The 27,524-nt window shown below is 29.8% G+C and overlaps 5 protein-coding genes across 6 annotated transcripts; 2 read left to right on the plus strand and 3 right to left on the minus strand.

The window, feature by feature from the left end:
* Positions 1 to 294: 294 nt before the first annotated feature.
* LOC124912393 (B-box zinc finger protein 21-like) lies at positions 295 to 1,559 on the minus strand. Its single transcript, XM_047453007.1, has 3 exons — positions 1,279 to 1,559; positions 825 to 1,190; positions 295 to 749 (listed from the first exon to the last, which is right to left on the minus strand). Exons 1-3 carry the CDS (start codon positions 1,456 to 1,458, stop codon positions 384 to 386), a joined length of 912 nt encoding a protein of 303 aa, XP_047308963.1. The 5' UTR covers positions 1,459 to 1,559; the 3' UTR covers positions 295 to 383.
* A 4,022-nt stretch (positions 1,560 to 5,581) lies between these two features.
* On the minus strand, positions 5,582 to 7,668 carry LOC124912584 (V-type proton ATPase 16 kDa proteolipid subunit). The gene is made up of 3 exons (XM_047453226.1): positions 7,484 to 7,668; positions 7,101 to 7,386; positions 5,582 to 5,961 (listed from the first exon to the last, which is right to left on the minus strand). Exons 1-3 carry the CDS (start codon positions 7,560 to 7,562, stop codon positions 5,829 to 5,831), a joined length of 498 nt encoding a protein of 165 aa, XP_047309182.1. The 5' UTR covers positions 7,563 to 7,668; the 3' UTR covers positions 5,582 to 5,828.
* A 990-nt stretch (positions 7,669 to 8,658) lies between these two features.
* Positions 8,659 to 12,325, minus strand: LOC124911309 (O-fucosyltransferase 31-like). The gene is made up of 10 exons (XM_047451777.1): positions 11,973 to 12,325; positions 11,591 to 11,653; positions 11,432 to 11,513; positions 11,277 to 11,347; positions 11,116 to 11,204; positions 10,827 to 11,030; positions 10,368 to 10,602; positions 9,827 to 10,054; positions 9,488 to 9,685; positions 8,659 to 9,153 (listed from the first exon to the last, which is right to left on the minus strand). Exons 1-10 carry the CDS (start codon positions 12,099 to 12,101, stop codon positions 8,917 to 8,919), a joined length of 1,536 nt encoding a protein of 511 aa, XP_047307733.1. The 5' UTR covers positions 12,102 to 12,325; the 3' UTR covers positions 8,659 to 8,916.
* Positions 12,326 to 15,924: 3,599 nt separating this feature from the next.
* On the plus strand, positions 15,925 to 17,596 carry LOC124912168. 2 transcript variants are annotated; one of them, XM_047452729.1, is made up of 3 exons: positions 15,938 to 16,071; positions 16,162 to 16,201; positions 16,313 to 17,596. In XM_047452729.1, the coding sequence occupies exon 3, from the start codon at positions 16,420 to 16,422 to the stop codon at positions 17,371 to 17,373; it is 954 nt and encodes a 317-aa protein (XP_047308685.1). In that variant the 5' UTR covers positions 15,938 to 16,071; positions 16,162 to 16,201; positions 16,313 to 16,419; the 3' UTR covers positions 17,374 to 17,596. The 2 variants fall into 2 exon arrangements, with proteins under 2 accessions (XP_047308686.1, XP_047308685.1); XM_047452730.1 differs by lacking the exon at positions 16,162 to 16,201 and having other exon boundaries at positions 15,925 to 16,071.
* A 2,138-nt stretch (positions 17,597 to 19,734) lies between these two features.
* On the plus strand, positions 19,735 to 23,500 carry LOC124911760 (uncharacterized sugar kinase slr0537). Its single transcript, XM_047452274.1, has 5 exons — positions 19,735 to 20,174; positions 20,248 to 20,510; positions 20,592 to 20,709; positions 21,677 to 21,885; positions 22,867 to 23,500. Exons 1-5 carry the CDS (start codon positions 19,800 to 19,802, stop codon positions 23,327 to 23,329), a joined length of 1,428 nt encoding a protein of 475 aa, XP_047308230.1. The 5' UTR covers positions 19,735 to 19,799; the 3' UTR covers positions 23,330 to 23,500.
* Positions 23,501 to 27,524: the final 4,024 nt, after the last annotated feature.

Raw genomic sequence — 27,524 nt, forward strand, 5'->3', positions numbered from 1 at the left:
TTTTGATGAACGCTTGTTAGAAACAAAATCTTTAAATTGACTTTAAAATATTAAAATTGACAGTTAAGTTTGACTTCAAATAGTAATTAGACCATATTTAAAATATGCAACTAAATTTTGTACAAGAATGCAAAATGATAAAATAGATTCTAGAACCCTAAGTTTTATATCAATTTTTAGTTACTATGTTATAACTAGCTTTAATTCATTCCATTCATCAAAATAATAAAATTAGATAAAAATACAAAAAAATAAAAATAAAAACCAATTTAAGTCAAAAACTAAATTAAGATTATATAATACATCTTACAAAATTAAGAAAGAAAAAAATAAAAGGACAAGAAAACATGGGTAAAAAGAAAACCGTTAAAAAGACAGATAATCTACCCAGCAAACCTGGATCTCTTAGAACCGAGCGATTGAGGACTGATCTGAGGGACAGTAAAACTCCAATCTTCTACTCGTTTCCTGACCGTTGATTTACCCTCCTTCGTAATCTTACCCATTGATTTACTCAAATTCTTACTTTCTTTAATGTTCCTCCCACAGTTGATTTGTCCACCACCACCACCACCACCACCTAAGGCCACGTTTGGTTGAGGAATTACAGTATATTGAGATGGATGAAGAGGAGGAGATGAAGCCTGAGGTACCCATATCCCTAAATTCTCCGACGACCACGCCGCCGCCGTACATTCATTCCTCCCGCCGGCGACGGCGCCGCCGTCGCCCATCAACAAATCTCCACCCTGCAAATGGATTACAAAAATTTCAATTTGGAACAAATTAATTTACAAAATTCAAAGCAAAGTTTGTAACTTTACCTTGCCGAAATCAAATGGGGAAGAAGAGAAATCAAGGAAATCGTCAACATGCCAACCGGGGAGAGTTTCAATCAGATAATCAGAGATGGGTAGGTTTACTATTCCTCCTCCGTTTTCCGGCGCCGGCGAGGTAGTATAATTTGTGGGTGTGACGAGATTCGGCTGTAGATATGTGGTTTCAGTTGTTGTCGGAGATTTATCGGCGGCGGCGGATGAATAGACGGCGGATTCGACAGAGAGTTTAGTTCCGGTGAGAAGAAATCGATTATGAGTTTGTTTATGTTCATTGACTTTATGAATAGAGAAATCACAGTCTCTGCATAGAATCGCCCTGTCTTGTTGACAAAACAAAAAAGCCCTTTTCTCCTATAATATAGAAAAACAGAGAATAGGGTTTATTTATTTATTTGTTTGTTAATAATAATAATGATGAAATTAAGAATTGAGAAATTACTTGACAGATGTCGCAGAGAGGGGTTTGTTTAGGATTGAGTAAAGAGAAACGTTGGTGTTTTCCGGCGAGTTTGTTTGCGTGATGAACGCTGCGGTCGCAGTCGGAGCATAGAGCGGCGTCGTCGGCGACGCAGAAAACGGTTGCGGCGGCTTTATTGCACACGTCGCACTGAATCTTCATCGCTGGCGGCGGCGATCGGCGGCGGCGACGGCTGGCGGCGGAAGAAGGAGGAAGAGAGAGTTTAGAAAATAGTACTACTCTATGGTGGTTTCATACTTATCTATAATAGCGAAACTCACAAACCCTATTAATATATTTATTTATTATTATTATTATATATATTTCTTAAATAACTTGGGTGTTTGATTCAGCATTTAATTTTAAATGTTAAGTATTTTCGTAATAATTTATTACATTATTAAAATATATTCAAACATATTTTAATAGAGGAGTATAAGTCTGAATTAAATTTATTATATTAAGTTAAAATAAAATCAATATGTATATTAATATTTAATCTATCATAGTAATTTTTTAAAAATGGATAAAAATCTTTATTAATTGAAGTAATTGATAATTATGATTTTTATGAATTGTTTAGAGATTCTGGTGGAGCTATTTAAAAACTAATTATTAGTGATTATTTAAAGAAAATAATTTTATTTTATTTTTAAGTATGAAGGGTATTAATATATAATGATAAAATAAATTTTATGTTTTTTTAAATAATTGATGTAAAGAGAAAATAAGTGTGAAATAATGATTAGTGTGTAACTATAAATATAAGAAAATATTTTAATTAAATATTTGTACTCAAACCTAAGGTGGCGATTCATACAAAATGAAAGGAGCAATAATTATAATTGTAATCACGATGAAAGATTAATATAGGAATAATTATTATTAATGGACATTTATAAAAGTCAATTTTGAAAATAAGAGTTTGTTTGTATTAAGTTTATTGCAATAAATTTGTTTATTTTTAAAATAGTATTTTTGTTTTTGGTACAAAAAAAAAAAGACTGTATTGATAATTGATATACAATTATAAAATAAATTTATATTTTTTTAAAATATGACATTTTAATATTTTAGTTAAAATCAATCAATTAATTGATGAGATATAGAAAGAAAGAAATAATGTGATTACGATTCAATTAAAAAAACAAAATTTATTCTTAAAATTTGTTTTCTTTGCGACTAAAGAGTAAAATTATAAGTATAATTTTAATATTTTTTTTGAAAATAATTCATTTAATAAAAAATTGTTAAAACACAACCATAAAATTTTGAAATTTACTATTTTAATTAAGTTGCAATTATATTTTTGTTACCAAACAAGCTAAATAATGTGTAATTACTTTTTATTGGCTAAACATGCTAATTATTTAATTAAGCAAAAGCAATCAAAGGCAGTGTTAATGAAATAAAAAAACATTAATGTGACGTCATGCATTACGTACTAGGGCACAAATTGTAGGAACTGTTTGAAAATGCATTTTCTGAAAATGTACCTAAATATACCGTTTACATACTTAAATGCTAATTTTAAATATATAGAAACATTGAGGGACTTGTTTAACAAGTTTGGCTCCAAATTCCTCTTCAATGAGTTTCATTCTATTTTATCTTACAATGAGTTTCATTCTTATCTCATTTAAATAAGAAATTACATCTAAGTAGAATAAATTATAAATAATACAAAATTAAATTAAATATTTTAAATAAGTAAATGAATATTTAAAATTAAAAGTTCAATAATCATATAATTTAAGTATTGGGTAAATAATTTTGAAAAATATATTTGGTGTTTTGTGTAGAAATTATGAGAAGGTGAATACTATATAAATATAAATTCCTTCGCCCAAATATATATAATTATCGTATTAAGGTAAGAAACTAACATAAATCTTTGTTATTATTTTTCATTTCCAATAAAGGCATTTTAATGTGAGAATTGAATAAGTAATTTTTATTCTAAATATTACTCTAACAATTTACTAGTTATACTAATTTCGCCACATAAGATATTTTCAAACATATAACATAATCGATATTCTAATTACAACCCTACGTTGATAATGAAATTTCTTCCATAATACACATTTAATGGAAACAATTAAATCTTTGGTGAATATTCCCAATTAATTTGACGTCTATGAAAATAGTCGATTTAAGAGACAAAAATGTCACAAGTTTGTTTGTTAGTAGAAACACAGTGAATAAAAATGGAGGAATATGATTGTGGGGTATCAAGTTATTTCTCCTTATTTTCAAAATAAAAATCTCATAAATGATTATTTTAATATAAAACTTAACTAAAACATATTAGATTGTGAATATCCATAGCATACCCTCACCAAGTTGTCTGTGAAAATAGTTGATATAAGAGATAAAAAATCATAAGTTCGATTCTCACCAGAAATTCATTGAATAGAATCATAAGGTTAAAGTAAAGTGGCATTCTAGTCTCAATAATAATAATAAATTCGATAAAGATTTTTTTTTCAAACCCATATAAAATTACACATGAATATCTCTATATACTTTAAAATAAGAAATAATATAGAGAGAGAACCAAGGCTCTACTAATATCAACTTTTGGTGCAAATCAACTAATTCTCTGAATAATAATAATAAAACAATTAAGTATGATACTTTAATTAACTAGGATAAAATTAATAAAAAGCATAACTTTGATATTGAGAACTTGCTTAATATTTAAAATAATGTACCTTAAAAGCTTAGCACTTTCTTAGTTTTCCACCCATGTGCTATGGTCTTTCTGGAAGGCATAAAGAAATGACCTTTTTGTAGCTTAAAATTTTTTGTAACTTTCAAATAATCAACTTTTTGTTTAAAAAAACTGTAAAAACTAAAAACAAACATATCCTAATAGCCGACATGTATTAAAAGGGGCAAGATCTGATCCATGCTCATGTTGTTATTATTTTATTAGCAGACCATTCTAGATTAGTCCCAAAATTAATTATTATCAATAATATATTGTTGCTCCCTCACTCAATCAGACCATGTGAAAATGGGGTTTTGTGAGTTGTGTTGTATTATTTATTATTTTGTATCAACTTTGCATAAATTATTATTTTATTTGTTTTTCTTAAATAGTTAGATTCGGACAAATAAAGATTCTCTTAACATAAACAACAATAACACTGTTAGGTTATTAAAGAATTAACGTATTTTTCGTGTCCATATTTTTTCTTTTGTGAATTCCTTCGATTTTCCGAGTTTATTTAATGATGAGACGATTGATTAGCAAGATTAAAACTATTGATTAGCACCCTTTACATTTTTAAGGAATATTCCTCCTATGTTATGGAATGTAGTTTCTTATATTCCTTTATATCAATCATGTTTAATTGCTATTTGTTGTGATTTTTATTCTTATTAACATATTTAGTGGCCTTATTATTTTACAATATTATCTAGTATGTACACAAACATTAGAATTTGTTTAGAAATATACAAATGAGATAGCTTCCAAAACCCTACTAAACAACTTTATTTAAATAATTTATAATAAAATAATTGTAATATGTTATTTTAAACTTTGTAGTATATTTATATATATATTATTTTGAAATATTTAAATATTATTTACAAATAGATATAGTTTGTTTCAAATTAAAAATATATATATATTTAAATAAGCTATCAAGTGCATGAGTCTATTATTTAAAATATTGTATATAACAAAAACTAAAAATGTCATCAAATTAAAAAATATTTACCTTAAAATAAACAAATTATATTATTTCAAAATTAATTCAATTATTATTAAAATATTATATTTTAATAGTAGAGATATAAATGGAGCGATTTGGAGCGTGAATTCTCAGCGCACCGTTTATACCATATTTTCTAAAAATATATATATTTTTATATAATAAATTTTATAAACAAATTTTTAAATATAATATATAATTTATTATATGGATGATTTTATATATTTAATTTGGTTTATAATATTCGGGATAGAATTAAGGTGAAATCGAAACGAATGACACAAATATCATCCCATTCCCAATCAAATCGTGAAAAACTGCCCCAAACAGACAATTCGATTCGGTTACCTATGATCAATTTCAAATTTTAATCCTTAACTTGAAGGGAATCCCACCTTTGAACTTTTAAACACCATTTTGAGTCATAAAAAAAATAAGTATTGTATTTTGAAATGTATAATGTAAAATATACAATAAAATAAATGAATTTTAATAAACAAGTCATTAATAATATAGCATTCCCATATATAACAAGCAAAGCAATATAACCAACAAGAGAAAAGAAGAATAAGTTGATTCAAGATATATATTGAAAGAAATAAATAGAAGTAGGGTTCAGAATTGGCCAAAAGATGAACTTCATACATAAATTATAGAGAAAAATAAGCACTTATAATAAGAAATAAATATTTATTCTTTCGGAAATGAACTCCCCGTCGACCAACCCCATCAGAATAATGCCCATGTTCTATAGAATTATCGCAACATAAAAAATTCCAACAACAATGAAGATATTTTCCCATCTTATTCGGCTCTAGATTGTCCAGCTCGAGAAGAAAGAATGATGCCAACAATAAGACCATAAAGAGCAAGAGCTTCCGCAAAGATGAGAATAAGGATCATCCCAACAAAAAGCTTCGGCTGCTGGGCGTTAGCTCTGTCATGTATTAAACACACAACATAAGACTATTTTTCAATACAAAAGAATAGTCATCGAGAATATCCTTCTTTTTCAATTTCATCAATGCACATTAACAGATCTAGGGTTTATACGATAAATGAAATGAGACTATAATCATATACTAATGACCTAAGTCCCACCCATTAGATCAAACCCATCAACATCCATGTCTGTTACATATACTAAACGATTTGCTTCATAGATCTATTTGACTTGTCTGAAAGATTGAGCAAGCAAGTATAAATCAAGGGTTTCTCATTTGTAGTCCAAGAGATCATAGGACTTGTTTTCAATGTTCTTCGAAAGAAAAGAAAGGAAGACATGCTCAATCAAGGGACCTTTTAGAAAAAAAGGACCTTGAACTTTTTTTTCAATAAGTTCTTAGTTACAGAAAGGGGGAAACAATCAACACAGTGTTCATGGCTACATATATATCTGAAACAGCAATTCAATTGTAGACTAAAAGGAGATAAAACCTACTTTATCATCCATGATTGTGACAAACTTATAACATCTAGCCAAATCCCCATCTCCTAACTCGTTGATAGTCTACAAACACACACTTAAACATACTTGCACAGCAATTCAATTGTAGACTAAAAGGAGATAAAACCTAATTTATCATCCATGGTTGTGACAAACTAATAACATCTAGCCAAATCCACATCTCCTAACTCGTTTGTAGTCTACAAACACACACTTAAACACATTGGCGCAGCAATTTACTTGAAGACTAAAAGGAGATAAACCCTACTTTATCATCCATGGTTGTGACAATCTTATAACATCTAGCCACATCCCCATCTCCTAACTCGTTTATAGTCTACAAACACACACACACTTAGTTCTCTACATACTTGGTGGTCTTGGCCCCGAATATGACCACACGATACAATTAGTCTAGACGATCTAACATGTATGAAACTCTTCACTTAAACACATTGCCATTCATAGGTTTCATAGCATAATAGTTTGATTTCCATGTTTTGGATGATTAAACCTTTCATCCATCACATATAATGTCTTTAACTATCAATTTTGTTCAATACTAATAATATAGGAATCAAACAAATAAAGCAGACTCTGATTAATAAATTAGGTTAAACGAAAGGTACCTGACACCAGCATCACCAACGATACCAATTGCCATACCGGCAGCAAGGCCAGCAAGGCCACAAGCGAGACCAGAAGACAAATGAGCGTATCCATCGAAAAGGTAATAAGGCTTAGCCTTAGGATTAATTCCAGTGCTAATAATAACAGCAATAATCAATCCATAGATACCTAAAACTCCAGCCATAACAACAGGAACAATTGACTTCATAACAAGCTCAGGCCTCATCACTCCCATCGATGCGACTCCAACGCCGCTCTTCGCCGTTCCGTATGCTGCTCCCATACCTAGAAAGAAAGGCATAACATCATCAGATCAGATCTGATCAGATCTGTATGTATGTATAGAAAGATAATTGGAAAAAGAGGAATTAGATCTGATTACATGAGAAGACTAAGGCAGCGGCGGCGCCAAGGAAGCCAAAGAATGGCGCCGTTTCATCGCCGGTGAAAGTCGAAGACATCGTCGTCGTCGTCGTCTCTGTTCTCCAAACAAAATAAAGGATAAATCGCAGATCGGATCGAAGACTTTGAAGCGGCGAAATATGATTTTCTGACCTTCCTCTGCTTTGCTAATATCCTGATCCCGATGAAATATCCCTCCTATTTGCTAAATTACGATTTTGGCCTCAGACTAATTATTAACAAAAGTTAAAAGATAAAAGGGGTTTTTTAATATTATTTGGTTAATGATTTGAATAAATCTATATACCTTTGTAACTGATTATTAGATTATTATAATCTTTTCTTTAATTTTCTATTTCTCTTATTTTTGTTTTTTTTAAATATAATATAATTAAACAATTTTATATTTTTTTATAAAATAATTTATTTAAATTTATAAATTAATAATTTAAAATATAATATTTTTTTTAAAGAATTTAAAAGAAAGAATTGAAAGAAATGACATGTCACCACATTATTAGCCAAAAAAAATGATAAAGGAAAGGAAAATAAAAAAATAAAAAAATTGTTATTTTTTCAGGAAATCAGATTCCGCCTTTATTCCCTCTTAAATTCTCTCCGATCATTACTCATATTTGTTTTTAGTTTTTACTTTTTAATAAATATATATATTATTTTGAATATTTTAGTAAATATATATTTTCTAAATACTTTTTTTTATATATAAACAGAGAGTAATATGAGTTAATATGAAGGTAAAAAACATAATTTAAAATTTTTAAATGTCAATAAAATGGAAAAATTCTCATAGTGATTCAATTTGAAACAATCGTACCCATAACTACTTCCATAACTACTTCAATTTGAAACAATTGTACCCATAACTTTTCCATTTGAAAAATCTTTTTTTTCTTCTTTTTGAATCGTCCTTTAACTTTCAATACTAATTTCATAAATAACCAGTCTTTTTTTATTTTATAAATATTATTTGCGTATAGACATTATAACAGCGAAAATAAAAGTAACAATTGAATGAATTAGCCTTTCTTTTCGGGTGAATAGATGGTTCTTTTGTGGAGTAGGCGAAACCGAAGAAGGTTTCATTCTCGGAAAGTTTACCCTTTATGAAAAACGAAACTGCAACAACGACAACAGAATGAAACGCGTTATTTTACATTGCTTTCAAATCAAACAAGTGTTTAAGTTAGGGTTTGTTTTGTTCCACACAAAGACACATATAAGATCTCTATTTTAAACATCTGAATTATAAACTACAGAAACATATACAGGCTTGCAGTCATCATAGCCATTAGAGGATGTTCTTCCACAACCTTTATTATAACATTTTCTAATGACTTCTCCAAAACCAAAAATGAAGAAATTGAATGGAATAAGCTACCAAAAATGTCAATCTTACTTGAACAATATGTCTTTAAGCTGAAAAGCCGAACACATGCAATCGGGGACAGGATAAGTGTAGATGGACTGCTTCTCCTTTCGTAATCTGGTTTGCCCTTGCCTGTTCTTATGCCCATCTTGCACGCTCTTCTCAAAATCCGACCACTCAATGGTTTTATTTAGAAAGAGCTTACCCAACAAAACCATGTTCGGCCTAATACTCTTCATGTTCATGTATGCTCGATATCCTAGCTGCACACAAATCATTTCACTTTAAATAAATTTATCATATCTATCAACATTTTTCATAATAATTTGAATTAAATCAATCTCATATAGATTTGGATCCAGATCTAGAGACATTCAAATTCCTAAATGGGGTTATATTGTAGGGTAATTCGAATGAAATACTAATCTTAAATCCTACTACAACTAAAAATCAACATATAATTATTCTACTATGTGTCACTGTGTGATTGGCCATTCGGAATCATAATAGGATTTGGATGCGATCTTTTACAAAAATACCGAGATTTATAGTGGAACTCATGGGGGGTTAGGGAAAATTCATCCTAAAATTTCATACCATGGCATTGTGCATGTTTCCTGGAGAGGCTGAGATGAAGATGTCGCTATGCATACCCACATAATAGTCAACTGCAGCTAATAAAGAAGATTTTCCTTCAACTGTGGCCAGTTCTTCGTCAGTCGTGAGACTTTTCTTGTCTTCAATTAGTGGGAATAATTTACGTAACGAAGAGAGCCTTGCTTCTCCCCCGTACACCTAAAAGAAGAAAAGAACAAAATAAATGTATTTGGTCAAGAAATTTCTTCATACAAAAAAGTTGATAAAAAGTTTTGTTCATCAATGTAATCGAACAGAAATTAAGATTTTTCTATAAAAAATAAACTACTAAGATTGGACCTTGTGAGAAGCTAAATAGAGGCGGGTATCATTATTGAATCCCAAGGCAATTAGTAGCAGTCCAATCTCTTCAGGAGTCAATGGGCAACGACCCTGACTTCTCAACTCTTCATCGGTGAACTGAGAGTTAAGCACTCTTCCCTGCCAGAGCACTTGTCGATATTTTGCAAGAGCCAGTCTTTCAGCTTTCCCACCATGAAAATCACAAGCTGAATGAGCTGCCATATCCTGTCAATTTTGAGGTTTAGAAGAAAGGTAGGAAAATATACTATTTCATCCGTCCAAGAAATGCGTGACCCAAAGACACTTAATTTAGGTGCTGCAAGGACAGTCTAGTCACTTTACTCAAGCACAACCACATTTTCATATTTTTTGAAAGGGAAACTTGTACAAAACACCCATTCATTTAAGAATTAGGGATTAAATATGTAGTAAAGAAAGTATCCTAAGATAATCAGTAAAATAAGGAAAAGAAAAATAACCATAATGAGTAATGCAACCCAGCCCAAAGTAATCCATTACTTCTGTTGAATGTTATTACCTTATCAAAGCGAAGATGCAACACTACAAACTTTCCTACTCCTTGTTTGCTCGTGGATTCTGTGCCCTTGACAGGGCTCCTCAAGCTACTGATAAGTGTTTCAGCTAACATCTTTATATTGGGAACAAAAACTAGTGCTTGAAAATTGACTTTACAGCGAAGATGCTGGATTTCTGAAGGTAGGTTATCAAAAGCCAATCTGTGAGAGAAGGGGGCTATAGCAGCAATCCCATAACTGGAATAAAGGCAAAGAAAACGATTTAAAATGCTAATCACCTTTCATTGATACCCAACATACATTTTTTTTTTACCAGGGCTTTTTCTCTAAAGGAGGCTAGCACACCCCAACATACATATACAATGTTAAGTTGATAATTGCAGAAATTACAACGACAAAAACCTTTACAGAATTTTGAAATTACCCAACATATGTTGTTGGTTGAAGCTATTTTCTCTTACCTTTGCAATATGGGCACAACATTTTCCATGTACCAACTGGCTGATGCATGAACGGGAGCTGTCTTAATTCTAGTTGGACGAATTCCTGTCCCGTAATACTCCCTGGTACTCCAAGAATATTTATCAGGTAGCTCTTTCACTATATGAACTTCATCCTTGAGAACATTAATAAAGTGGTCTACATCAAATATGTCTGAAAAAGTACTGTAAAAACCACACAAAAACTTAGATCAGCTTCCCTAGATTTTAATAATAGGCCAGAACTTGGGAAGTAAGTGCAAATCGTTACCTGCTGTCTAACCAGACAGGATTGACCTCAAAAAATGGGATTACCAGGGTTGCGTTTAGGATTTTAGCAACGGCAACTGCATCACATATCTTAAAGAAGAAAAGTAAATAAATGTATGAAACAATCAGACATTTATCTGCATAATTCACTTTCTAACCTACCCCCATCCTTTGTTGATTCAAACCTCCATCAAGAAACACTTGGATATAAGACTGAGGTTTTTCAGGTAATACTGCAGAATACATTTCAGAGAGTTTGTCAGAATAACTTCTCTTTTTTAAACTTGTATGCTAAAAAACCAATCAGAGGGACTAACTTGGAATGTGCTTATACTCATGACATGGTTTCCATCCCTGGTTAGGCAAGGGAGACCAGAGTTCGATTTGTTGTCTTTGTGACTGAAAAAGGAAAAAACAAACATAATGCATTTGTTATGTAAACGATGATGTCTAATAGTAAATAAGTCATTGCTTACTGTCTTCTGTTGTAAAGCATCCTGCATAAGTCTCCAATGCATTGGTTTTGGAGCATTCCATTCCTGCAATCAAAATTTTCTATGCATATAAAGAACATTGAACAAATAAAGCTAATGCATCCCCATTAACTATAATTACAATTACTGGTAGGGTTTTAAAGATTTCATATCAAGTTAAAGAAAATCAATTAGTTATTTCATTGTACAAAGACAGTGAATCTGATCTCATTTTCAAGCATTTTCTTCTCTAATTACAGATCCTTTTGCAATCACTATGTCGAAAGAGAAATGAATTATTACAAATCAAAGACAACAGGATCAGTCTTAACAGTATGAATCAGTGATAAGTAAACGATGCATACGAAATTAAGCGAAGACAAACCGAGAACAAGGAAGGCCAAGCACGACCATAAGGACGAAAGAGTGTGGGAGAGAAAATTGGAAGCAAGAGGACTAGGAGGCCGACGTAGGCGACTCTCTGAGACTGGCTCGGATTGTCTTGTGTCTTCATAAGTGTAAAGTGTACGTGAATGTCAGGATTGTAAGATCAGAAACCGATTCTTCGGAAATATCTACGGCCGGAGATTATATCTGGAATTCGGATCCAATAGATTGAAGATAGGCATGCTGCTTGAAGATTCGACGTTTTCTCTCTCGCCGGATTTACTTTCTGATCGTCGCCGGATTTGATCAATCGCCACCGTAAATAGAATCGGAGTTCATGAGTGAAGTTTATTGTTAACGGAGTTATGACGATAATATTTGTTCTATTCAAATCTAAAATTAGGGTTTTGTCTTAGAATATTGATGATTAACCGGTTTCTAAATAAAATGACAAACTTAACTATATGTTCATAACACATTTAAATTAAGAATTTAAATTAAGAGTAGTTATAGAATATCATGAATTAAAAAACTTATTAGTATGCTATAAAAATATTAAATAAATAATAAATAATTTTAATTTTAAAATTGTTGAATTTGAAAAACATATGTCTGAATTTTTATATTTTTTTATATGAAACGAAATATAAATATATTTATTTCTAATATGATGTTTAAAAAAAAATAACTTAATATAATGCGTTTATATTTTAGAAATTATGCTAATGATTATGAATTATATTACTTAATCTTATTTATATATATATATATATATATATATATATATATATAAAAGACCGAGGAAAGGGTGCCAGAAATATTTTAGGACCGAGGCCTTGATGCGTAGACCATAACAGACACATATATATTTTCAAAGATTACAAATGATGTTACGGTTGAAATGATTCAAGTTTTTTAAATGCGTGATAACAAGTGATTAAAAATTACAATTTATTGACACAATGTAAGTGCGTGTTTCGTTTTGAAATGTGGAAATAACTATCTCGTCTCTCCTTTTTTTTTTTTTGAAGGATTGTGAGTGTTCCTATTAGGATAGTATATGAGTAGTAATATTTATTGTAATTAATAGTTGAAAAAAAAACAATTTGAAAAATATAACTTTAAATGCTACCCTCACTATATCCACCTCTTTTATATATATATATAATTTATTTTAATAAATTTATCAATAAATCAAACCAATCTTCTAATCGTTTAATCAAAATTTAATAAACCGACGTCATTTTAAATTTGCATTTCGGTCGATAAAGCGACCAAACCAAATCGATTACAATGCTAATACTAAATAAATAATAAGTAAATAAGGTTAAATAACACGATATCAAATTTAAAACAAACTAAGTAAGTTTATTTTGAATTTTTGAACAAAAACATGATAATGGTTGTTGTCAGCAAATTTTGATTTTTAATTTATAGGTCTGGTTTGATATGAGTTTTTAAAAAACTTTATACAAATCAAACATTATTTCATTTCACTTTTATTAATTACCTCACTCAATTCATTACTCAAAATATTAAAATATTTTTTATTTTAAATTATTAGTTTTTTATTTTATTTTATTTATATATATCAATACCTTTATAATTTTTATCAAAAATAATCATTACTTTATTATTAAAATAAAAAAGAAAAGAAAAATAAAAGAAAAATAAAAAATAAAATAAAAAATATGCTACCCTAGGTCTATATGAAGGATAGCTATCATTCATGCTCACTATATTTTATTTATTAATGAAATGGCGTTTTATATGTCAATTGCACATAGAACATTTAATGTATAAATCAAACTTGGTCTAAAATCCTAAAAATCATAATCATGGGGTTTATATTGTGAAATAAATTATTATTTTTTCAACATCCAATCACATGTGTCCTTTGCACAAAGTGATCTATGATTAAGCAAATTCCATTTGCTTGATATTATCACTAGATTTCAGAAACTTCAAAATAATACATATTTGGGTTAAAATGGATAAATTAACCTTTATATATCAATTATCCTTATAGAGGAATGTGAGTGTGACACAAAGCTTAGATTACTCAAAATTATTAGAAAATTATATTTTGACTTAAAAATAATTTATTAATGATATTTAGAGTACAAAACATTTGTTAATAGTTGTGAGTTCGAATTTCATTATTATTTACAAAATTTATATTTGTTATTAATAATAACTTGCTAAGTTAAAAATTTGATTATAAAACTACAAGTTAAATATTTATTAAATTTTTTAATAATCTTATAACTTAATAATTGAGTATGGTAGACGGTTGAATGTCCTGACCTTTAAATTTTTTAATAATATTATAACATAAGGATGATAGATGCTTGAATGTCATGACCTGAAATTCATTGTTTATAAGTTGAAATTTATATTAATAAGATGAGACTACACAAAACTTATCAGTTTGGAAAACCTCATCAATAAGACAATAACACGGTTAGAAAAACCTCATTAGTATGACTTCCATCAAAAATCTCGTTTTTTTGGTTGGAAAGTTATTAATGGAGGAGTTTTGACAACTAACAAATTGAAAAAGAAAGAATTTTATCTCGCTAACAGATACAACATTTGTTTGAAGAATGAAGAATTTATTGATCACATTCTTCTACACGGTGACCTTGCCAAGAGCATGTGGGCTCTTCTGCAGAACTTTTTCCAATTTCAATGGGATAAACCATCAAAAGTCGCTGATTTCTGGGTCAAATAGATTAAATTGTGTTTTAGTAACAAAATTGCGGATGACTGGAAAGTGGAAACCAATCCCCTCATCATGTGGTAGACAATCTGAAAAGAAAAAAATATAAGAGTTTTTGAAGGGAAAAATTATGGATACGAGCGTATCAAAAAATTTATGTTACATGCGTTCGTCTCAATCCGAAAAAGAGGGGCTTATACGAGATGATAATTTTTTGATCTTATTGGTATTTAATATTCTTATGTTGTTTTCTTATTTATTATTTTATTTTTTATTTCCCTTTTATAACGTTTGAACGCATTTTGCGTTCTTTTTAATAAAAGTTGACATTTTTTTAAAAAATAACAACGATTTAATAGCAATAAAATAAAATAAAATATATAAAGACACGTCAATTTAAGTGTGAAAAATCTAATAAGGATAACAAACCACTGGACTCGTAAACCTTTAAAAGAACTTTCAATGAATTACACTAAAATCTTCTCTAGCACCTAAAAGATTCACTAATACAAAGTCTTCACCCTAAATAGTGAATTACAAGAACAATGATACAAAAATCTCACCAAAATAAAATACTCAAACAAGTATATCGGATAAATTTAAATAAAGATATAGACTAGTTAAATGGTAAAAAACTCAGTAAAATTCGTCAATGTGATTCGAGCCAACTGACCTGGTTTGTTAATTCGATAGTCTCGCTGACTCTGAATACTTATTTTATTTTATTTTCATATGACATATCAATAAAACATTTATTATTATTAATATAAATAAGGACAAATCAAAAGAATTAAAAGAAAAAAAAAAGATTGACTAAATAATAAAGTATATAACTTCAAAGAAAAGATAGCAAAATCTAACCAAGATTTACCAAGTGTCATAATAATCTCTTAAGATTGTATGTTTTTCTTCTTCTTCAATGCCATGGTCGGTGTTAATGATTTTTATTATTTTTTATATAAATGTACCATTTAAAAAAAATAAAAAATATTAATGTAAGATAATAAATTATGATTTAAAAAATAATTTAATTAAAATTTATTCTCTAGGTAACATAGTCTTCTAGGGAATATATATTTCTAAAAAACATTTAAAAAATATAAGTCAATCAATAATTGAATATAAAAAAACAAAACCGACCGAATAAAAGATTGATAAGGACCGGACTCAAAGTTGAAACTAAAACATAATTTAATATCGTTCTTGAATCCGATCACCTCCATACGGAACCTAAAGCTTCCTCTTTTCGGAAGCATCCAAAAATCAAAAAAAAAAAAAAAAATTCTTCAAATCTCCATTTCTCGTAACTTCATCGGATTAAGTTCAATCTGGTGAAGATTATCAGCTTAGGGCATGTTGGAACTCCAATCGCAAGGTAAATTTTTCATTTTTTCAATCGATTCTTTAATTGATCAAGAATGAACAGATTACCCATCTCAATTCGTTTCTTGTTAATGAAACCCAGGTTATATTTCATCTGGATTATAGCTTTGTTCTTAGCTCCGGTTAGAATTCATTCTTGAAATCATTCAAATTTTCCCTTTTTAAGCGAGTAGAATGTCGTTTTCAAATAATTTCTAGGTATTTATTATAGTTTTTTTTTCTTCAATTTGCAGGCATGCCTTTAGTTTTATAGAAATCATCTGTGGTAGTTGTGATCTTTCTTATTAATTTGGAGAGATAATTGAGATCACATTCACCACTGTCATTTTCAACAGTAGCCATGGATCTACCACAAGAAGAGCTTCAATTTCTAAGCATAGCAGATATTCTTAAGGAATCAACAGCAGTACCCAGACAGTCTCCTAAAACGTTTTACCTTATAACCCTAACCCTAATTTTCCCCCTTTCATTCGCGATCCTAGCTCATTCGCTATTCACTCATCCTTTACTTGTCCGAATTGATAGCCGTTCTGGTTCACATACATCTGAATGGACTAAACTCCTACTCTTTCAGTTCTTCTATCTTTTGTTCCTTTTCGCATCATCCCTTCTCTCCACGGCTGCTGTTGTTTTCACAGTAGCATCTCTTTACACTTCCAAACCCGTATCATTCTCCTCCACCATGTCTGCGATCCCAAAAGTGTTAAAACGCCTATTCATCACCTTTGTATGGGTTTCTCTCACAATGGTTGTTTACAACTTAGTTTTCATCGGCTTTGTATTCCTTCTTATGGTGGCTGTCGATACCCAAAATGTCCTACTCTTCTTCTTCGCGATGATAGTCATATTTCTGCTATTTCTAGTGGTTCATGTTTACATAACCGCGTTATGGCATATGGCTAGCGTGGTATCTGTGCTTGAACCTGTTTATGGATTCTCTGCTATGAAGAAAAGCTATGAACTTTTAAGGGGAAGGACAAGAATGGCTTCTGTCATGGTGTTTGCTTATCTTGTTATTTGTGGTATCATAAGCGGGGTGTTTGGAGCTGTTGTGGTTCATGGAGGGTTTAGTTATGGCGTGTTTTTTAGGATAACCATGGGTGGATTCTTGGTTGGGGTGCTGGTCATTGTGAATTTGGTTGGTTTAATGGTGCAAAGTGTGTTTTATTATGTTTGTAAGAGTTATCACCATGAAGGAATTGATAAAACCGCACTTTTTGATCATCTTGGTGGCTATTTGGGAGAGTATGTTCCTCTTAAGAGTAGCATTCAATTGGAAAACTTGGATGGTTGAAGAAGAAGAAAAGAGGGCTTTGGGTTAATTATCTATCTCTTCTATGATCATGAATTAACCCAGTTTAAGAATGTTGGTAGATTTGATTTGCATTTGTTGAACTTTTAGCTCTTTTTATTTTCTTTGATCATGTTATTGTAACGATTTCGGAAAGTATGTCTGTTGTATCCAAGAAAACTGGTTAATTGCTTCTTTGTTTTAGTAATAATGTACCTATTTTAGAAACACATTGTTAATTGAGTGTTCAACTTCTATATAACAATTTGATCCTAGATGGAAATGAATTTTGGTTATACTTTAATTTGGAAACATTTATTGTAAAGAATTGAAGACATTTAGTCTTTTATAAAATAATTGGATATTAAATGAATGAATAAGAAAGCTTTTGCAAATACTAATATTAAATAGAATTCAAATCCTATTTCAACTCAAAATCAGATCTTCAAATCAGATCTTAGTTTAATTATAGTTAAATAAAATACTAATTTAACTGACTAAAATCTATATCTTGATATTTATCCTTTAATAAGTTTAGTTTATAAATGCTAATCTTTGTCCATATACACTAATATTATTTATTTAAAAGTGATTATAATTTATGTATTTTATTAGAATAGCCTGATCTTGTTAATGATGGTTATGGAATTACCATTAATTGAAAACATGGGAATAGGAAGAAAATAAAATCTTAATATTGAAAGTAAATCAAAATCTAAATAAAATCAAAATCTTTTAATTATATTTATTAGTACAAACTTAAGAATATTAACTCATCACAATTTTAATTATTTAAATCTTTCTGACATTTATTTAAACTTAATATTTCATTTTTAAAATTAATTTATCATGTAAAAACAATAATATTTTTTTTTTCCTGATTTTTTCAATTATTCATACATATTACATCTTAATGAGTTCCGACGTCCATGTTCCACATTTTTTAATGCGTATATGTAGTGATGTCAACAGGTATTCGTATGCCCGATATCTATGGGTACCCGATAGTCGGGTTCGGTATTTTAAATCGGGTACTGGGTTAGACATAGGTATGGAGAAGGTATCCGATTGAGTATAAGGTCGGGCATGGGTTATGAGATAAGGTACTTGATCGGATACGTGATCGGATGAGAAATATGCGAAACTTAAATTCGATACCCGATATATAAAAAATAAAATATTTTTTTATTAAAATTTAATGTGTTATTTTAAATATCTAATCAATACAAATATCATCATAAATATTTTGATCTTATCTATACTCCACTCAAATATTATTTTGTTTATATTACAAAATAATTTATCTCATATTTTAAAAAAAAATTAATAACAAAATTATTTCTCTCTATCACTTTTCATATTTAATTTTGTTTTTCAATATTCATTCTAATTTTTCTTCATTATATAGCAACAATAAAATTGCTAACTTTTTTAAGATCTACAAGATATACAAGATATGGGTAAGTAATGTTTTTGTTTGTTTTTCTAACATTTCGATATTACTAATTTAACTATTTATTACAATTATGTTTCTTCTTTTTTAACTTCTATAATCTTTTAAGTTTCTAATCGAGTAATGGAATACTCATCGGGGATCAGGTACCCGACAAATCGAGAATTGAGATAAAAATAGTGATACCTTCAGAGTCGGAGTCGGATAATAAAATGAAAGTCGAGATTGAGATGAGTACTTCACTACCCAACCGGTAAGGTACACATTGTCATTCCTACGTATATTTTGAAAAAAATACTCAATTTAAAACATATATACATATAAATTCGTAAACCGAACACATCTATACACAAATACATATAAATTCGTAAACCAAACACATCTATACACAAAATTATGTTATTCCGAAGTTTTTAAATAATTAATGCCAAATCTATCTCTTTTCAATTTTTCTAAAATATATATTTTTTTTTATCATATTACACATTTTTAACTCCCTAACCAACCTCGACAAAATGAAATGTAATTTCAATAAAACAATTAATTTGAAAAAAAATATATATGTCCAAAACGTATATAAATATTATTTCATTATGAACATAATAAATTAGTTAGAAAAATGATACAAGACCTTTTATCCATATGTAAAAAGTTTAAAATAACTAAAAATTTGATAATTCATACTTCATCTAACAAAATTCAAAATTCGAGGAGCCGTGTTAAGGAAATAATCTAAATTCTAGCCCTAAATAACAATGGGACATTTATAATTCTTAAAATTTATTTAATAATAATAATATTATTTAAAAAGTAATAATTAAATTAATTTATAATAAATAAATATATGTAATTTTCCATTCATGAATTTGTTGAGTATTCTGAATATGTAGATAAAAACCTCCAACGTGGAGTCTTCTTCTTCTTCCTCTTCAACATCTGGAATCCAGAAACAGAGAGAAAGAGAAGGGAGAGAGAGATGTCCGTTTCTCGCTCCCCATTATTTTCCTCCATAGGAATCTTTAGACCTCCCCCTCGGTCTTCCCAATTTCTCACTACTATTTCATCTCCCTCATACTGTTACTGCAAACTATCGAGATACCCTAACTACATTCATCGGAAAAGACTCTTCATTTCCACATCATCGATTGACAACGATTCCATTTCTCGACTCCCTTCCACTTCTCACTCTTCCAGCAGCCACAACGGTCAACTCCATGGCCGTAACAACGAAGAAGAAGAAGATGATGATGATATTGGTAGCGAGGAAGACGAAATTGAAGAAGATTTCGAATCTTCAACTGGGTATATTTTACCTGAGAGATGGGATGTATTGGGTCTTGGACAAGCTATGGTATTTCCTCTTCCTTTCTCAATTTCAATTTTTTCAATTCCGAACTCTTGTTTAAGAGAAATTAGCAAGACAGGTAGATTTTTCTGGAATGGTTGATGATGAATTCTTGGGGAGGTTAGAAGTGGAGAAAGGGACAAGGAAAGTTGTTAATCATGAAGAAAGGGGTAAAGCTTTGAGAGCAATGGATGGTTGTAGCTATAAAGCAGCTGCAGGTGGTTCTTTATCGAATAGTCTTGTTGCTTTGGCTAGGTTAGGTGGTCGTCAAATTGGAGGTCCTTTGTTAAATGTTGCTATGACTGGTAGTGTTGGTGGGGATCCTTTGGGTGGATTTTACAGGTTTTTTGTTAATTTTATTTGAATATGATTAGAGATTTGAATGGAACATGGGTTCATTTTTGATGAATGTTTCTTCTACAGAGCGAAACTGCGGCGTGCAAATGTTCATTTTCTTTCGCCTCCGGTTAAGAATGGAACGACTGGGACTGTTATAGTGTTGACGACTTCGGATGCCCAACGCACTATGCTGTCGTATCAGGTGATTTGAATGACCTCTATGTTTCTTCAAATGATTTGAAAACTGCTTGTTTATATATATGTTTATGTGTTTATATCAAAATAAGCAATCCATCTAACAACAAAATAGGTGCATCAAAATGAACCAGTATAAGCGATTAGCCCCTATAGTGGGTGTAGCTCTAGTGGATAAAGTCAATGACTTAAGAGGAGATGAGCTCGAAGGTTTGATTTCCACTAAAACACCTTGATTTAAGTGGGATATCCTAGTGGTGGGATGTTGTGTCTCCTGTAGAAAATAAACCCTAGTTTGAAATAAAAAACTTTCCTACGCCACTAGTTCTAAAGACTCTATTATTCTCTTCATGCCAAATTTTGTACATGACAAAGAAAAAGGCACATCAGGTGAGCTATGTTTCTTCAAATGATTTGAAAACTGCTTGTTCATATATATGTTTATTTGTTTATATCAAAATAAGCAATCCATCTAACAACAAAATAGGTGCATCAAAATGAGCCAGAAGAAGGGATTAGGCCCTATAGATTGTACTAGTGGGTGTAGCTCTAATGGATAAAGTCATTGACCCAAGAGGATGAGGTGGAAGGTTTGATTTCCACTAAAAACACCTTGATTTAAGGTGGGTTATCCTTGCGTTGGAATGGTGTGCCTCCCGTAGATAATAAACCCTAGTTAGAAATAAAATACTTTCCAACGACACAATAGTTCCAAAGACTCAATTATTCTCTTCATGCCAAATCTTGTACATGACAACGAAAAAGGCACCTCAGGAAAATAAACACATTAGAATACCAATTCAATATCACTTGATGAACGAGTTCTTCATTGAAAAACGTTTGTCATGAGTTGTTCAAGTTACTACTTACTACAGAGACATTGTTTTTAAGTGATCAAGATTTAAGCTCTTATTAAAAAAAAAAAATTGTGACTTAATTCATTTGGTGTTGATTTGACTAATTTTGATTTCCAGGGTACATCTTCGTCTATCAATTTTGAACCTTCTTTGGCTGCTGCCATTTCCAAAACAAACATCTTAGTTGTTGAAGGATATTTGTTTGAATTTCCCGACACAATTAGAACCATTGCAAAAGCATGTGAAGTTGCCCGTAGAAGTGGCGCTTTGGTTGCCATTACCGCCTCTGATGTCTCTTGTATCGAGACACATTATGACGATTTTTGGTAAGACCCTCAACTAAATCATGTTTCTGTTTATCTAGTTTGTTCTCTAGGCTATTCTTATTGATGCAAATGCTGATGGAGTTTTATTGGTTCAGGTGGAATTAGAATGATTTATTTGTTTGATAGTTCAAATTGAATTGAAAAAAAAATGTTTCATTTACATCATCCTCATCTAGAAATTGCAACTCTGATTTCAAATATACCCCATGGGTCCCATTTCAAAACAATTTATGGGTCTGTATCCGCATCTAGATGAGGAACTGTAAATAATTTTCTGAATGTGTCTCGTTAAGCTCTTTTTCCAAACGTGATCTCATCTCTATTCAAATCCGTAAGATACTTCATAAAAAAAATTCAGTAGTTTCAATTACATCATTCTCTCATAGAAATTGCAATTCAATAACTTTTTCAAACATATAAACGTAGGCCTTGTTCTTCTTAGATTTTTTAAATAATCTATACAAAACCAATTTTCCAATCAATCACTTTCACCAATCACATCACTCATTTCATTAACTAAAATACTAAAATACCCTCTATTTAAAATTATTATTTTTTATTTTATTTATATAAATCAATACCCTTTAAGTCTTTTTACCAAAAATAATCATCATTTCCTCAAAATCATCAATCATCATTATTTTTTTCACTCTCTAGGTTATTTAAATAACCCCAATCCAAACAAGGCGTAGATAGATTTCCTTGAAAACACTTCTCTTTTTGTCAAGAATTTCATTAATTGTTGATTTAGATAAAATAATGTTCGGAAACATAGCTTAATTATACATATATATTCCAAATCCAGCTACCTAGCAACAGGTGTTTCCAAACGTGGTTTCATCTGGATTCAAATCATAAGATATTTGATCGGAAAAAAGTGTTTCCAAATGAATGTGAATCCAAATCTTCATAAGCCTAAACGAATCTGAAACCGTGTCTTATTTTGCATGACCGTTCTAATTAATATCTATCTTGATTTAGGGAGATAATTGGGAACTACGCGGACATTGTGTTTGCAAACACTAACGAGGCGAGAGCCTTCTGCAACTTTTCCTCAAACGAAAGCCCGGTTAGTGCTGCTAGGTACTTAAGCCATTTTGTCCCTATGGTATCAGTCACAGATGGACCAGAAGGTTCTTATATCGGTGTTAAAGGGGAAGCAGTTTACATTCCTCCTTCCCCTTGTGTGCCTGTGGATACTTGTGGGGCCGGGGATGCCTACGCTTCGGGAATCTTGTATGGAGTCTTGAAGGGTGTGTCGGATTTGAAAGGAATGGGTATGTTTGCGGCTAAGGTTGCGGCTGTGGTTGTAGGACAGCAGGGTACCCGTCTTCGAGTCGAAGATGCTGCTGAAGTGGCCAAGTCGTTTATGTATCGGTTTGAAAACTCGTCTAATTCTGTGGTTCAGTCTGATGTTGGTTCGGATCAAATTTCCAGTAATTAACAGGTTCAGAGGGTTTGTTTTGTACATAGATAGATGTATTTATATTTGATGGTTAAAACCCTACTGGGGCTAATTGTTTTCATTCCACTGTCCGGGAATTTGGATCTTTCTAATAAGACAAACATTATGTTTGGTTTATTTCAAAACAATCAAGCTGTTATTCTTTTCTTATTTTCTTTTTGTTACTATTTATCCCATTAGCAGCTAGAATTCACATTTTAACCCGACCCAATTGAGTCGGAGTTTATGGGTACCATTGGATTGGAATTTGGATGATGTGACTCAATTGAGTCTGGACATATATGGAATTTGGATGATGTTACCCAGTTGAGTTGGGGCTATATGGGTACCCTTTGGATGATGTGACCCAGTTGAGTTGGTGCCTATATGGGTACCCGTTGGGTTGGAATTTGGATGATGTGATTTGGGGCCTATATGGGTACTTATTGGGTTAGAATTTGGATGATGTGACCCAGGTAACAATTAGATATTATATATGAGGATTGGATGATGTGATTTGGGGCCTATATGGGTACTCATTGGGTTGGAATTTGGATGATGTGACCCAGGGTAACAATTAGATATTATATATGAGGATCCATAAACTCAACGAATGGAATTTGGATGATGTGACCCAGGGTAACAATTTGGATGATGTGACCCAGGGTAACAATTAGATATTATATATGAGGATCGATAAACTCAACGAAAGCAGGTCCACGAATCCGACATGGCCTGTTAGGTGTCTCCACGTCTCGAAAACGCTCATTTCGGGTTTTGAAATTACTCATTTCGGGTCCCGAAAGCACTCATTTCGGGTCTCGAAAGAACTCATTTCGGGAAGAATAAAGAAAAACAATTTTTTTGTTCCGAAATAACCGTTTCGGATTCTGAAACGGTCATTTCTGGAATAATTTTTTTTTCACGAAATGGCCGTTTTGGGACCCAAAATGACCGTTTCGGGACATTATGAAGCCGTTTCGAAATATTTTGAAAAATTTCTTTCTCCTACCTAAATGTCATGCCACGTTGATTCGTGAACTTATTTTTATTAAATATTTCGTTAAGATTATCATTTTTCATTTTATATATATATATATTTATTGTTTTTAAAAGATATGTCAATTTATTTAATGTTAATGGGTTTAGGGCCTTTAGGCATGTCACACTTGACATTGGCATGATATTTTATTAGCCATATAAAGTATTTTTTTATAAAGAAAGGTTAGAAGGAAATTAAGAGAGAAAAGGTAATAATGAAAATAATGGTTTGACTTTGAGAATTTGGCTTTGAGTTAGGGCAAAGAATATTGCAAACGTAAATTTTATTCTTTTCTTAGTCTTGAATGAGTTACATTATTTGATATTGATGATAAGTTGTTAAAAAAGACTAAAAATGTATAAAGAAATTTGAGACAATAAAATATTGATAGGTATTGATAAAGAAAAATATGTTTATTGAGACATAATTTTAGGAGAATCTTAGTGATGAAGAAATGATAGAATAGTAAATAATGAAGGTAATATATATATATATATATATATGAAAGAGAGCGATAAGGATAAAGAAATTGTGTTGACGTGACATTTAGTTAGAAAAAGTAAAAGTGTGAAAAAAGATAGATAAATTATTTTATTTTTTTGATTAATCATATTGAGTACCGATATCATTTTCTATCACATTCCATCACTCAAATTTCCTATGAAGTGAAAAATATTATGGATATATGATGAGATGATTTGCATGAAATATAAATGTTAGAAATAATTGAAGACGTAGATTTACGAATGTATAACTATATGTGAAAAAAAATATGAATGTTTGAAATAATGAAAGATATTTGAGTATATAACTTATATATATGAAACATGTTAGAGAAGTTGAAGACATCAGAGACATCTAATGATATGACTTATCTTAAATATGAATGTTAAGAATATTTGAAAATATTTGAGATAGTTGATTGTATGATTATATGTGAATGATTTATTCATTATTATATATATATATATGGTTGTGCTGAAATGATTTGAATTTGAAGAATTTATTCATTATTAGATATTTTTCTACACAACTTAGTTTAGTTATTAAAATGAGTGTTATTTAATACTAAGCGCGTTTAGCTCATTCCAATTAGATGAATTCTTTTCAGACAGAGATCAGAAGTAATTTAGAAGAATTAAAGAGTTTAAAGTTTATACATATAAGTATCAAATTTAATGTATAACATGTAGTGACTGCACGTCCCACGTACAAATTTGAGTTTGAAACGTGACACCCATTTGAGTCGAGACCTATGGGATACAAGTTGGATTGGAATTCCGATGATGTGATCAATTGTGTTGAGCATATGGGTGTACCTGTTGGATTGGAATTTCGATGATGTGACCCAATTGAGTTAGGGGTTTATGGGTGTACTGTTCAAAGCTATTAAAATCTCGAGTTGACTATTAAAATCTTACGATTTTATGATTCCACGGAAGGTTAACAGGTCTGATTTTAAATAAACTCTTAAATAAGTAAACTTTTACGATTTTAAATTTTCGATAATAAAATTTTACGATTTTATATTTCGATTTTACGTTTAAAAAAAAATTTATAATTAAAAATTAAAAAATAAAGTTATTATTTATTTAAATAAATAAATTAATATAATTAATTATATAAGTATAATTTTTTTAATAGTGTTTTTTATTTATTATTAATTTTATATTTAAATATATAATTTTTAAAAATTGATTAAGTATAGAATACTTTATTATATATATATATATATAAATATAAATAATATATAACTATTATTTTTTTAAATTAAACTTTTACGATTTTAAATAAACTCTAAATTTTATGAGTTTATAACTTTCCAATAAATTTACGTAAATTTTTTATTTTGACAGTCTTGATACAGTTGGATTGGAATTCAGAGGATTTGGGTGTCGGGCACCTAATAAATTGGAATTCGGATGTTGTAGCAACCTTAACAACAAACATCCATACTTATTTAAAATTACTATGTTTTATATGTTTAATTTATTCTACAAAAATATTGTAGCAACCATCTATTTTTATTTAAAATCATAACTTTTTTTTTATTAAAGTTTAAATTATGAGAATTTTTATAAAATGATGAAGAATTTACATCTAATAGTTTTTGTCAAATAAGTAAGTTTTTCCCAAAGCGGTGAGTGCGTTACAAACCAAAATTCTAGGGCAACACGTTTTAAAATTTATATCTCAATTAATTATTTTCAACCTTATAATAAATTTATATTATATTAATATAACAGCATGCCTCCATTATTTTATTAAATAAATTACAGTGACGTGGATATATAACGAACTGGATTACAACAAAACAAAGGTGGCGGTGGTATATAGTTGCTGAGTATTATATTATATTATATTATATTATATTATATTATATTATGAGGAATGATAAAAAGCGCGAGAGTGAGAGCGAGATGATCTACGTGGCCGACAGGTGGAATTAATAAATAAATAAAAATATAATAATAATTAAAACACGATTTTAGAATATTCTCTCTCCTCTTATTAATTAATTTTTCTTCTCTTATTTACAATTTCTCTATCTATCTCTACAAATTAAATTATCTCATTTATCCATATTCTCACAATTATTATTTTACTCATTTATTTGATATTTATTATTTCTCATTTAACCGGTTAAAATAACTCAATAATTTACAACAAACTCTCACATTAAATATTTTAATAATATGTTTAAATAAATTCTAAACCCTAAATCTTAAACCCTAAACTCTAAATCATAAACCCTAAACTCTAAACTCTAAACTTTAAATCCTAAATACTAAATACTAAACCCTAAATCCTAAACCCTAAACTCTAAACTCTAAACTTAAAAATCTTAAATCCTAAATACTAAACCCTAAATCCTAAATCCTAAACCCTAATTAATATTACTGATTAGTTGAATTATGAATTTATCTCTTTTATTTTTATTTTATTTTTATGACTTTTCAATTCATTTATTTATCAAATATTTTTTTATTATTTTATATGATAGAAATTATTTAATAAGAAGAGAGATCTTTTTTCTTTTTTTTATTATTTTATATGATAGAAATTATTTAATAAGAAGTGAGAGAAAATAATTAATAATAGAAGAGAGAAAATAATTAATAATAGGATAGAAAATATTCTACCTGTCAAACC

This window comes from Impatiens glandulifera, chromosome 8, assembly GCF_907164915.1.
Source record: "Impatiens glandulifera chromosome 8, dImpGla2.1, whole genome shotgun sequence".
Lineage (NCBI taxonomy): Eukaryota > Viridiplantae > Streptophyta > Magnoliopsida > Ericales > Balsaminaceae > Impatiens > Impatiens glandulifera.